At 36.5% G+C, this 13,271-nt stretch overlaps 1 protein-coding gene across 1 annotated transcript in view; it reads left to right on the plus strand.

Annotated features, from left to right (window-relative positions):
- dusp22b (dual specificity phosphatase 22b) overlaps positions 1-11,751 on the plus strand; it is a 32,652-nt gene extending 20,901 nt beyond the window's left edge. The window contains exons 5-7 of the mRNA XM_079819908.1: positions 1,515-1,589; positions 4,749-4,920; positions 8,698-11,751. Coding sequence (XP_079676034.1) covers positions 1,515-1,589; positions 4,749-4,920; positions 8,698-8,826 — 376 coding nt within the window. The 3' untranslated portion in view covers positions 8,827-11,751. The remainder of the gene's footprint in view (positions 1-1,514; positions 1,590-4,748; positions 4,921-8,697) is intronic.
- Positions 11,752-13,271: the final 1,520 nt, after the last annotated feature.

Genomic DNA, 13,271 nt, shown 5'->3' on the forward strand with positions numbered 1-13,271 from the left:
AAAACGCAGTATTTTTTGTGTTATTTAAAGGGTTACTTCAGCGATTAGCATTAAGCTTTGGATCAGTAGAAACCCGGTAGTATATTCAAATTATCGTACTGTCCCCCCTCATATCCCCCTGAGAAGATAGAATTATGCATAGAAACCCGGTAGTATATTCAAATTATCGTACTTTCCCCCCTCATATACCCCTGAGAAGATAGAATTATGCATTTTATTTCTGGAAAAAATCCTCCGATGACGCAAATATAGTAATTTTGCGTCATCTGAGGATTTTTTGGCCAGAGGCTAGAGACTACAGCCAGTAGAAGGAGCTAGTTCCGCAAGTTTTCAACCTGCCCACAGCGGAGGGATCTCGCTCACAGAATGTAAAGGCGCACGGCCGCTCAGCTCGGGCATTCATAATGGAGCGGTGCGGAGCAAAGTGAGTGTTTCAACTTTTCAATTAATTCCTATGAAAGTTAAGCTTCCATAGGCATGATCTGAAAACGCGCCAGACTGGACACACGCCGTGAATGACTGCCGCGCTTACCTCAGCTCTGCTCAGCTCTTCGCTCTCGTGATGAATGAAATCTAACTCCTGCTGCGTATGTGCCGCGGCGTTCGTTTGGCTCACTCACACTTTATTGAAAAGACACGTTCAATTTTTAATTGTAGTGTCTATTCTCTAACTGAACTAAATTATTTTATTACTATGAAAATCAAAACAACGGTGGGGGCGGTGTCATGGTGGGCAAGTGATGACCAGTGGCCGTAGCTTGGGAGTGGCCTCGTTGAGCAGCGAAGCAAGTGCTTTCTGGGAGTTGTTGTCTTTCAGCCACATGAGACAAAAATACATTTTCTGTCTTTTCTCAGTCTAGAAGGCACCAAATTCAAAAATAATTTCACATTTCTACTTCATAAATGTCCCAGTTTAAATACACATTTATCTTCCCAGCACTGAAGTGCCCCTTTAAAGGGCGCATTAGTAATATGCCCTTATAGGCGGGTGCACAACACACATGCGTACACTCTGCTTGTTACACACACAGGGACGCGCAGCAGCACACAAGCATTTTTAAATATTAAAAATAAAAGGATTCCTCTCTGGAGAAGCGTTCAGTCTTTCCACTCGCAAATTCTGCCATGTAAATAGCGAATCCGACAATGGGAGGTGAATGGGAGTGGGAATGGGAGATGAGACTCTGGTTTATTGCATATTATGCCCAAAACACACAGACTCATTAAGAGACTAGGTACAACCCTTTTGGACCATGCGCCTGGTGCGCCAAAGGTTTTTTTTTTTTTTTCATTGTTAAACTAGCAAAAGTGGATTCGGACCCGCCCTAAGTGCACATTCAGACCGTGCGCTCAGATCATTAAAATAGGGCCCGAAGTGTGTCATACATCACTGCATTAAAATAGGCTATATTTCATTCACGTATCCTTCACTAATGTTTACTAATGTGCACATTATTGTCACTTCTGTATAGACCTACACGTGGTTGAAAAAATTGTCTCTTTTCCCTCCACAGCATACAGCATTTTAAGAAGAGCATTATGTTCATGCACGAGTCCCGACTGAAAGGCGAGGGCTGTCTAGTTCACTGGTAAGTGAGGGGTTTGTATGCGGGGCTTGATATTAACACCCGCCAACACCCACTGTGTATTTTAGCAGTTGCGTGTAACATAGTCACTCCTACTTTGGTGGCGGTGTTGGGTAAATTACTCTAAAAAAGTAATTAATTACTAGTTACTAATTATATCTTCAATAGTGTAATTGGATTACTGTACAAATTACTCTCTCCAAAAAGTATTTAATTACTTATTACTTTCTAAATCCTATATCGACATCGACTAGTTAAGTTAAGTGAGAAACATGAAACGGCTCTTTTAATTCATTCAATAAATGTAAAACTACATTCGTTATTCTTGTTAACTGACCAAAGTGTTACAAATGTGACAAAGATACATAAAAACATGCATTTTAAAGTTAGACTTTAAATTGTGATGTTAATTCCACTATTGTATTATATATATATATAATTTGTCTACAATATATAGTCAGTATTCTGTTAAATTACATACATATAACTAATTAAATTACAGAAAAAATAAGAGTAATCTCTTACTTTTTCTAGGGGAAAGTAATTAAATTACAGTAACTAATTACTTAGTAACTAGTTAACACCCAACACTGTTTGGCGGTTTTAATTGTTTATATAATATATACATTTTTCAATTGTAGTCATTTAAAAAAGCATCTGAAATAATAAACTAAATGCAATGTAGTGTTGTTAAAAGATAAAATTGTTCAATCATATCGAAACAGCTGCTCTTTCTCTCTCATCTCTCTGACAGCGAGTTACACACAAAACCGCCTCCCCTCACTCGTTTCATTTGCTCCAGGGGAATATTGTTGCTGTTACAGGGCTTGAATTTTGTTGTGGGATTGAGCATATTGAGGATAATTTGACTCATTCCTGCAGATTTTGGGCTCATACCCAAAGTATGCACACATAAAGCCGACTCTCAGTATTAAATTGATTTATTTTCCGCTGCTTATTGCGCTTAAACAGTCAACTACACACAAAATAATGTAAAAAAACAGTCAGTTATGTTTTAAGTGAATGTAAACAGTTGAGAAAGAAAATGTATGTGTAACAGTATAATGGATATATGTGTCAGGTCTTAAAGTGACAGCAGCCTAATATACCTCCTGCAAATTCTGAGATAATATTAAAAATATCTATATGGCAGTTTTTCCCCATGGTATCGATGTCAAAATTGTGGCCAGAAAAAAAAACTTTTGGAATACAACTAGCCACAGTGGCTGTTGAGCAAAAAAGTTAATGTCAAGCCCTGTTTGTATGTCCTCCAGCTATTGAAATCTACACTGTAAATGAACTGATGTTAGTAGACCCATATGGTTGCATGCACCAATATACAAGACCCTACCTTAAGAGGAAGCATAATGTGCACACAAGCAAGATACCAGCCCTAATCGAGCCCAGTGTGACAATGTGAACAGCTGATAACTAGGTGTCAAGGGGGGGTGGGCTATTTTTGAACTTCCCAAAAACAACATTAAACACAAGCCTCACGATTTGATATGAGAATATAATGCAACAAATGGGTACAGTGCTTCATTCTGGAAAACATAATGAGGTTTGTAGGATTTCTTTGAAATGTGAACAATCCTCCCTTTTGCAACAACAACAAAGTTGAAAGCTTAGTGTTTGGGGCTCGTTCTCATCCCTAACCTAAACACTAGTAATCATTATGTCCTGTAGTTATTTGAATGTCAACATTTTGTAAAAAATATTAGGGGTGTGACGAGATCTCGGTGAAGAGCTGTCTCACGCAATATTGCCATGAAGGAGTGTGAGGGTGAAGTTAGGATAGAATATGCCATAATATGAATATAAACTTGAGTGCGCATTTAAACACGATTTCAATACCCCTCCCTGATGCATGCGAATATCTCCCAATAAGAAAGTTATCTTAGGCTGGGCTGTGTAGTTGTAACCATTTCTTGGTTCTGTATCATGATTTAAAGGTCCTGTTTTTCCTGTGTTTTTGAAGCTTTGATTGTGTTTACAGTGTGCAATATAACGTGTTCATGTTTCGCGTGTAAAAAACCCCCAGTATTTTTCGCACAATTTACTTATCTGTATACCGTTGTTTTCACTGTCCTAAAAACGGCTTGATGATTTCCTTATTCTATGAAGTCCCTCCTTCAGAAATATGTAACAAGTTCTGATTGTGCCAGCGGTTCCCGTTTTGTGATCTGACAGCAGCTTAGCGCACGTTGCCCGGAAAGCTCACGCCTCTTACCATAACGGGGAGATGCATGCGCTCAAAGTACAGCGTCCCTGAAGGCCAAACAAAGGTGATTTGACTCCGGTATGAAAATAACAGCGTCTGGGACATGGCGACAAACACACTCTACAAACGCAACACTTCCTCTTCTCCACGTGAGAGAGCAACAAGACCACACCTCATTTTTTGCATATTCTTGTGGGCGGAGGTTGGTCAACAAACTGTTCTACTGACGTCATTAAAGCAGGGAGTACAGGGATGTAGCCCAAATGGGATGTAGTAGGCTTTGAAAGGGAACTTCTGTTAAATAAAAGATCTTGCTTGGCATTGAACTTTGAGCTTTATAATTTTACAGGTATTATTTATGCTCTAACAGCAACATTACACACTAACTAAAGTTTGAAAAATGGGATCACGAAGAACAGGACCTTTAAGAAAAATGCGGTCTCTATTTGCACTTTAAATTATTTTTACTTTATAGTATTTTGATTAGGGTTGCACTTATTGTTTGCACTTAATAAGACTGAGAGAAAACTGTTATTCATGTTTATTTATACTGTTTTTATTTCTATGATCAATTTGTGGAAAGGAGTTCAGTTAGGAGGTCAAAAATTGTAGAAACTCATAAATCATTTGCAGTTCTAAGGTCTGAAGATACCTTTTACAGTGCTTTTATATTGTTGTCTTTAACTGTATATGATTATTCATTCAGAAAGTAGAACTGAAATGACATTCATTACAAGATTTCCAATGCACCTGCAGACTATTTTTCTAGTCATGTGTTTCGTCACTGAGGATTTCTTAAAATGTAAAAATTCTTGTGAACCCAATCTCGTGTCTCATCTCGTCTTGTGAGCTAACTGTCTCGTCACACCCCTAGAAAATATAGAATTGAATTAGTAAAAGAAACTTATTGAATGGTTGAATTTTGATTTCATGTAATCCAGTCTTGCTGGCGTGTCGCGCAGCGTGACGCTGGTGGTGGCGTACGTTATGACCGTGACTACTCTGGGATGGCAGGAGGCTCTGGCTGCGGTGAAGGTGGCGAGACCTTGTGCTTCACCCAATGTGGGCTTCCAGACCCAGCTGCAAGAATTTGAGAGCACTCAACTACAGCAGGTGATTCCTCCCCATTCGATGACTGAAATGACATTGTCAGTGGTTAGCACCAAATCACAATTACATGATGATGACAAAGATGTCAGTTCAACTTAAGCCAACAGTGCCATTTGAACCTCATGAATTCATGTTTGAAGGTGGATGAACCTAATCAAATGGGTTTGTTGTTGTGCTTTTATTGTGGCAGTATCTTTACAAACCTGACGACTGTACCAGTTGACCTGGAATTATGTGAATGACCATGTTTACATGCACATTATAGGGCTTTTCACATTGCACTTAACACCGGGTTATTGTCGTTATAAACCCTGCTTTTACCCCAGGTAAAGGAACATTTTGGTAGCACTTTATTTTACATGCAGCACTGTGTAAATGACATTAATAGGACATAGTGGTCAACTGAATATACCGCAGCATATTTTAAAATCAAGGATTAAAGTTTGTCGCGTCTCCAGTGAAGCTGACCTCTCCTGTCCGCATTCATTTCGTCACGCACAGACACACATTAATGCAGGCTACAAATGCGCACTTCAGAAAAATTGTCCTTATATATATATATAAGGACTCAAATTTCCTTATATTTTACTCACCCTCATCTCATCCAAGATGTTGATGTCTTTCTTTCTTCAGTCGAAAAGAAATTAAGTTTTTTGAGGAAAACGTTCCAGGAATTTTCTTCACAATGGTTTTCAATTGCAACCAAAATGTTGAAGGTCCAAATCAATGCAATTTCAAAGCGCTTTGAAGGGCTTCAGGGGCTCTGCGCGATCTCAGGCGAGGAATAGGAGGTCTTATCTAGTGAAACGATCTGCCATTTTCCACATTTTAAAAAAACAAATATACTTTTTAACCTAAATTGCTCATCTTGCGCTGCTCTGCGTAAAACAGGTTAAACAACTATGTTGGACGATTTTGAAGATGGAGTGTTTTTTGGTAAAGGGCATCTGTGTTAGTCCTCGCACGTTTGGTTGGGGCGGTACTTTCGCCTACATCTAGTGTGATGTCTCAACGTAATTGCGCAATCACTGATGGCCATAGAGCAGTGCAAGATGAGCACCTACGGAAAAATATAGTTAATTTAAGGCAGTTTCTATGGCGTTATAGTAATGACAAATGTAGAGAGGGCATTATTGTAACACGAGAGCACATCAAATGTGCGAACAGGAATTTCTCCACTCTCAGGTGGAGTCCTCCACATGTGCACTCGTGGATCTAAAATTGTCTTCTCCCCAGGATTTAATGTTGCCAAAAGCGCAACATTAAAGTGTTGGCTCCCACCGGCAGAAACAATCGGCTATGTCAAGTTTGTCAACGAATGTAAAGCAATATTTACATAGCATAATAGTAGGAAATGTATCCGTTTCGCATGTGTCCCACATTGTCCCGCAAAATCACATCTACAGATCAATAGCCAGGTGGTCACCCTAGGAACAAATCGCCTACCCTGCCTTTAACCCTTGTAGTTACCTTATATTACCCAGTACATACTTAGGTAAGTATACTGTAAGTACATGTACAGACCACACTTTACAGTTTATAAGGTGTCTTTAACTACTATGTACTTACATCAAAAAATAAGTACAGTGTCCTTATTGTGAAGACGCTTTGCTGCTATTGAGGTGGGATATGGGTATGTTTAGGACGGGTTTGGTGGTATTGGGTAGGTTTAAGGGGAAAGGGAAGGGTCAACCGTGTAGATTATATATGTAATTACAGCTGTAATTACATGCAGGTATTTTTTTTTTATTTAAATAAAATGTAAAACATGCATTTACACAATAAGTGCATTGTATCAAATTATTAATTTAAGTAGTAGTTAAAGACACCTAATAAAGTGGGACAGAATGTTGACTAGATGCTTAGCAACCAACAACCAATAGCGTGCCTCATATTAATGTGCATGGGACAGTCCTGGAAACACTGAAACACCACACGCTGTATTAACAGTAGTTTCAGCGTTTGAGGGGAAAAATGTCAAATGGTGACAGAAGATGCGACAATTGGAGTGAAGAAGAGAGTTTTATGCTTGCCTTTATATTCTGAAAAGTCCATTCAGGATAAACTTGACACTACATACGGCAATATGTGACCCTGGACCACAAAACCAGTCATAAGGGTCAATTTTTTGAAACTGAGATTTATACAACATTTGAAAGCTGAATAAATAAGCTTTCCATTGATGTACTGTTGTTGTGAAAATCTGGAATCTGAGGTTGCAAAAAAGTCTAAATATTGAGAAAATCGCCTTTAAAGTTGTCCAAATGAAATCCTTAGCAATGCATATTACTACTAATAATACATTTTATATATTTACGGTAGAACATTTACAAAATATCTTCACGGAACATGATCTTTACTTAATATCCTAATGATTTTTGGCATAAAAGAAAAATCGATAATTGTTGGCTTTTGCCACAAATATACCCATGCGACTTATGACTGTTTTTGTGGTCCAGGGTCACATATATTATATGAAGATGGCAATGCTTGAGCCTTCATGTAAACATAACGCATGCGGCATCCGTCCAGTAAGATTTTTACCCAGGGTTTTTAGGAATGTACAGTGTGAAACATCTCATGGATACCCAGGCTTAATTGCTAACCCCGGGTGTGAAACAAGATAACCCAGGATTCCCTTTACCCAGGGTTTACTCTGACCCAGGGTTAACTAGTTCAAGTGTGATTAACCCTGTAAAGACATATGACATAGTAGTCAGGAAAATCTATTCTTTTTAATGGAAGTTTATCAAACTTTTAGGCCAAATAAAAAAAATCTTTAATACATCAGGCTTTTATGGCTCATATATGATATAGAATATGAAATATGAAAAAAATGCTCAATTGTGCAAATGCTGATATTTATATGGGGAAAAAGTAAGATGAAATTCTGATTGTAATGTAAATCATTGAGATCTTTATGACAGTATTGCAACTACTTACATAAAATCATATAAATCAGTCATCATCACTCTATATCTGCCAATAGTATGTCTTAGTAAGATGATATTTAAATGCTTAGTTTTATGATCAAAGAGTTTAACAAATAAACCTTTCTCAAAAACCTGATGATCCTTTTCGATTCTCACATTTGAACATGATTTTTTCTAAAATATATATATGGATAATCAAGTAAACCTAAGTTGCTTCAGTCCAGCAAGTTCATCTTTAAATATTACTAAAATGATAAAAATGATTGTTAACTTTGTAAAAACTGATGTGCGATTTGTAAAATTTTACTGAGAGGCCTTTCACTCACTAAAAAAGTCTAAACTATCAATCAGACAACAGAACTGTTGTCGATTATGTGATTGTTTTCATCATGTTGATCATTTAGAGGCCTTAGAAATTTGCATATTAAATAGGATACAGTAGCTTTATAGGGGAAATTTGCATATTAAATAGGATACAGTAGCTTTATAGGGTTAATATGTTTATTTCATGTAAATGCGTGATTCAGATTACCAAGTACTGATTTCTAGAAATCTCAATACAGCTGGCCTATGGTTGCATTAATCAGATTCAGAGTCATACTCACTAAACTTTCTTTGCGTGTCCTGAATGAAGCGCTGGATTATAATTACATTTACATTTAGTCATTTAGCAGACGCTTTTTATCCAAAGCGACTTACAAATGAGAGCAAAAGAAGCAACTAGAACAGTCAAGGGCAACAGTATGCAAGTGCTGTAACAAGTCTCTATATATATATATATATATATAATTTTTTTTTTAATAAATTAGACAGACAGAAATTATTATAATTGTTCATATATGTTCAGTTCAGAGAGTGGCTGAAGGAGGAGTACAAGGAAAACCCCTTGAATGATGAGGAGGAAATCCGCAACCTGCTCGCACAGATGACAGACGACACCTCAAATCCGGAAGAGAGCGATCTTCAGGACTTCTGATGCCATTCCTCCAATGACGATGCCATTGCCATTGATGATGCCGGATGCCATTCTCTCCGATTAGAAACATGGGTTGGCATCTTACATGCTGATGGTGTTTGTTATGGCATAGCACTGTTAACCTAAGGACTCTTTGTGTAAATATGCAAGGTTTTAATGTTTACTACTGATGCGATGTTAAAAGCACATTTTGTTGTTCAGAGTCACAGTTATTATAAAAGTTGATTTATACTCTGGTCTCTAACTGCGCGTTTGTATTTTCCTTCTACACTTGCTGGGAATGTGAGAAGCTGGATTACCAAAGCTTACCGAGGGGCTGTTTTAATGTCAAAGTCACATGAAGAAAGAGTAGAAATCTTTCGTTTGAAAAAGAATAAATGCACACGTTGTTAAATATGGGTATTTTTTAGTGGTAACGGGGTAAGGTGACCAACCCTTAATTTTTTCTCTTGACCAGATGACATTAATCTCCTCTCAGCACTTTTGATGAATGGCTATGCTATTTTAATTGTGTCATTTCATCGGAATATCAGCATTTGTGAAATTCAGTCAGTCAAAACAGTTTTGAGGTTAACTGATCTAATTTTGTGTTTCTGGAAAATGCTGATCTATGGCATTGTATTATGGTGAATATTCAAGTTTTTTGTGTCTATTTGTTGATGAGGGATTTGTGGACATGTCAATGTTTTTGGATTTGTGGAGTAAAAGTTAGTTTTTATTTATAAGGCCAATAATTGTAATAATGATTGTAATTCATCGGGTTATTATTTAATATTTCCATGAATTAGATGTACATTTCAGACATGTGCTTTTATTAAAACATATAGGTTAATTGAGTGAAATAATTAATAATACATTCTTATAAACAGATATATTTGTGAACAAAGGTCTCAGCTAATGAACCATGTAAGGGAACAGTTTTTTTTCTGAAAATGTACATTTATTCACTTTGTAACGTAATTTGTGTCAACTCTGTCAGACGCATTAAAAAGAATGCTATTTTAATTTGATCCATCCTAAGAAAAGGAGCTAAGTGAACAAAAGTACGTTCTCTACATTTTTTATGAACAATCCAATTCCTTAATTGTCTACTCTCATTTTTAATATTAAACATATGTGACCCAGTCACACTTGTATATTTGTGGCAATGGGTCAAAATTATATTATGCCAAAATCATTAGGATATTAAGTAAAGATCATGTTCCATGGAGATATTCTGTAAATTTTCTACCATAAATATGTCACAAAAAATATTAGTAGTTGTAATATGCAATGCTAAGGACTTCATTTGAACAACTTTAAAGATTTTTTTTGCACTCTCAGATTCCAGATTTTCAAATAGTTTTATCTCGTCCAAATATTGTCCTATCCTAACAAACTTACAAAAGCTTATTTATTCAGCTTTCAGATGATGGTTTGTGGTCCAGGGTCACATATAATCAGTGTTCTTAGATATATCAGACATAGCATCATGTAGTTCGGTTGATGTTTAAATATATTAACACGTACTGTTAAAAAAAGAATAAATTTTTTTTTTTCAAAATGAACAGAAACCTTCATCTGACGGTGTAATGCATTATTATGTGCCGCAACAGAAATCTTCCCAAAGTGAATCTAAAGGATCTTTAGCCGGTTTTTAAAGGTGTAGTGTGTACATTTTAGCGGCATCTTGCGGTGAGGTTGTAAATTGAATCACCCACCACTCACCCCTCCCTTTCGAAGCACATAGAGAAGCTACGGGGGCCGATACAGGACAAAAATTACGTCGTCGGAAAGAGCAGAGAGTGACTAGGGCTCTGTAGAGCAGTTTGTCTGTTTAGGGCTACTGTAGAAAAATGAGGGCGAAAAATGCAGATTTCACTGTAAAGGGACCGCGCGGTGTGTGTAGATAGAAATGGCTCATTCTAAGGTAATAAAAACATAACAGATCCTCATAAATACTACACACTGCACCTTTAAACCGCATCAATGTACTTTATTGTATTTGTGCCGACCTGCATGACTTAAGCAGTGGGAAACTGGCATGTTCGCTCTCTATGAAATCCATTACATCAGGGTTTGCTTTTGGTGTGATCTCATGTTAGTGACAGGTTGTAAAACAAAAAAAGATTGATTAGACAAATTAATTATTAGTAATAAGAACGGCAATATACCATAAAAAATTCATTATTTTTGATATCATGGTGACAGTCTAGATGTAACTTGCTAAGGCATGTAAATCAGGCCAAATATACAGTATATGTAAATAAAATCGTGAAACAGAATAATTTCCCATATGCAAAAAGAAATAATAATTTGTGAGCACTTGTTAACTCCGTCAGACATAAAGCCTGATGGAGTTGATGAAACGAAATATTTTTCCACCATAACCATGTTGTACAGTGGAGCAATTTTGTTTCTTTCCTCAGTTGTAGCTCCTTTAATAAAAATATAAAAATGCCAAGATTTATCAATTACACTATTACACCGGGATGACAGAGTTGACATTTTAAAGTTGTGACTGCAAAGGCTTCAACGTTGTTTGTATAAAATATATTAAAAATAAAAACTTTCAGGACTATGGTTACACAATGAGCAAGAAATAGGAACGGGTCCTCAGAGTTAAAGATGACCATGACACTGCCTGATTTATTCATAATTATAAAGGAGTTGACGCAAAGTGAGGACACAACTTTGATAGGCATTTTTTTTATATATATATAACATATAATTCAACACTTACGTTTTGTATTGTTTGAAATATTGAGATCTCTGCCTTAAATGTTTATATTTTTTTATTTGTTGCATTTTTAAACACTTTGTTGGCAGTTTTACATTGTGACCTCATGCTGAGGACAGGCTAAATTACATGTATTTTCCAAGCATAGAGCATGTATTTAAAATAATACTAACAAATTATTTAAAAAATAAAGCAATGAATGTCCAGATGAGTATCCAGATTTCCTTTAGATGTAACTTTTTAATTATTTTTATTTTGATGATTTTCTTAACTTAAACAGGGCTTTTGTGTGTTTTGTCCCCTATCTCAAGAATCAGTGATATATATATATATATATATATATATATATATATATATATATATATATATATATATATATATATATATATATATATATATATATATATATATATATACACTATATTGCCAAAAGTTTTGGGACGCCTGCCTTTATTTGTCCATGAACTTTAATGGCATCCAATTCTTAATCCGTAGGATTTAACATGGAGTTGCTGCCCACCCATTACAACTATAATAGCTTCAACTCTTCTGGGAAGGCTTTCCAAAGGGTTTAGGAGTGTGTTTGTGGGAATTTTTGACCAGAGGCAGTGTGATGCTTTGGGCAATGTTCTGTTGGGAAACCTTGGGCCCTGCCATCCATGTGGATGTTAATATTGACACATACCACCTAAGCACTGTTGTTGCAGACCATGTACACCCAAACAGTATTCCCTGGTGGCTGTGGCCTCTTTCAACAGGACAATGCGCCCTGCCACAAAGCAAAAAAGGTTCAGGAATGGTTTGAGAAGCACAACAGCGAGTTTGAGGTGTTGACTTAGCTTCCAAATTTCCCAGATCTCAATCCAATCGAGCATCTGTGGGATGTGCTGAACAAACAAACACGTGGTAACAGTTCTATTTAGAACCGTATTATCTTGAAGAACCCTTTAAATGCTGAAATGTTTTTTTGTGTGAGAGTTTAGGGTTCTTTGTTCCCGCCTTTTTGTTTTTCAAATCTGTAACTGTCAAAGACACCTCGTTACTGATTTTCTGAAGCTCAGCAACTAAACAGACTGTCAGCACACTCTCAACAGGTAACTGATTTCTTTCTTAAAATGTCTATACATTTTAACTTTAAAAACTTTAAAAGTTTCCTACCAATCATGTCTTTTTCTCTTTTTAGTTTAACAGAACATGTAAGTGTGAGCAGCTCTGTTCAGTTAAGGATACTCATCTTCTCTTCTCAACTTAGTAAGTAGCCTAACAGAGATATTGCATTTTTTTTATTATTACTTTATATGCCTAAACATACCCAGTAACAAAAAACATTAAAGCTATACATCACTTTTTTCCTTTAACAAGTTAAAGGGCTCACATACTGTTCATTTTGTGCAAATTCTGGCCTTCACAAACATAACTGTTTTCACAAAATCAAGTGGAAGAGACTAAACTGAATTGTGTATTTAAGATGCTGTCATGTACCATAACCTCACACTCTAAAAAATACTGGGTCAAAAACTACCCAAGTTGGGTTGAAAATGGACTAACCCAGCAATTGAGTTGTTTTAACCCAGCAAATGGGTTGTTTTAAGCAAACATTTAACCCAACCGCTGGGTTAAAACGACCCATTCACTGGGTTAGTCCATTTTCAACCCAACTTGGGTTGTTTTTAACCCAGCATTTTTTAGAGTGCATCATCTGCAGAGAGAAACTGCCACTCAGAAT

The sequence above is a fragment of the Gobio gobio genome, assembly GCF_949357685.1.
Source record: "Gobio gobio genome assembly, chromosome: 6".
Taxonomy (NCBI): domain Eukaryota; kingdom Metazoa; phylum Chordata; class Actinopteri; order Cypriniformes; family Gobionidae; genus Gobio; species Gobio gobio.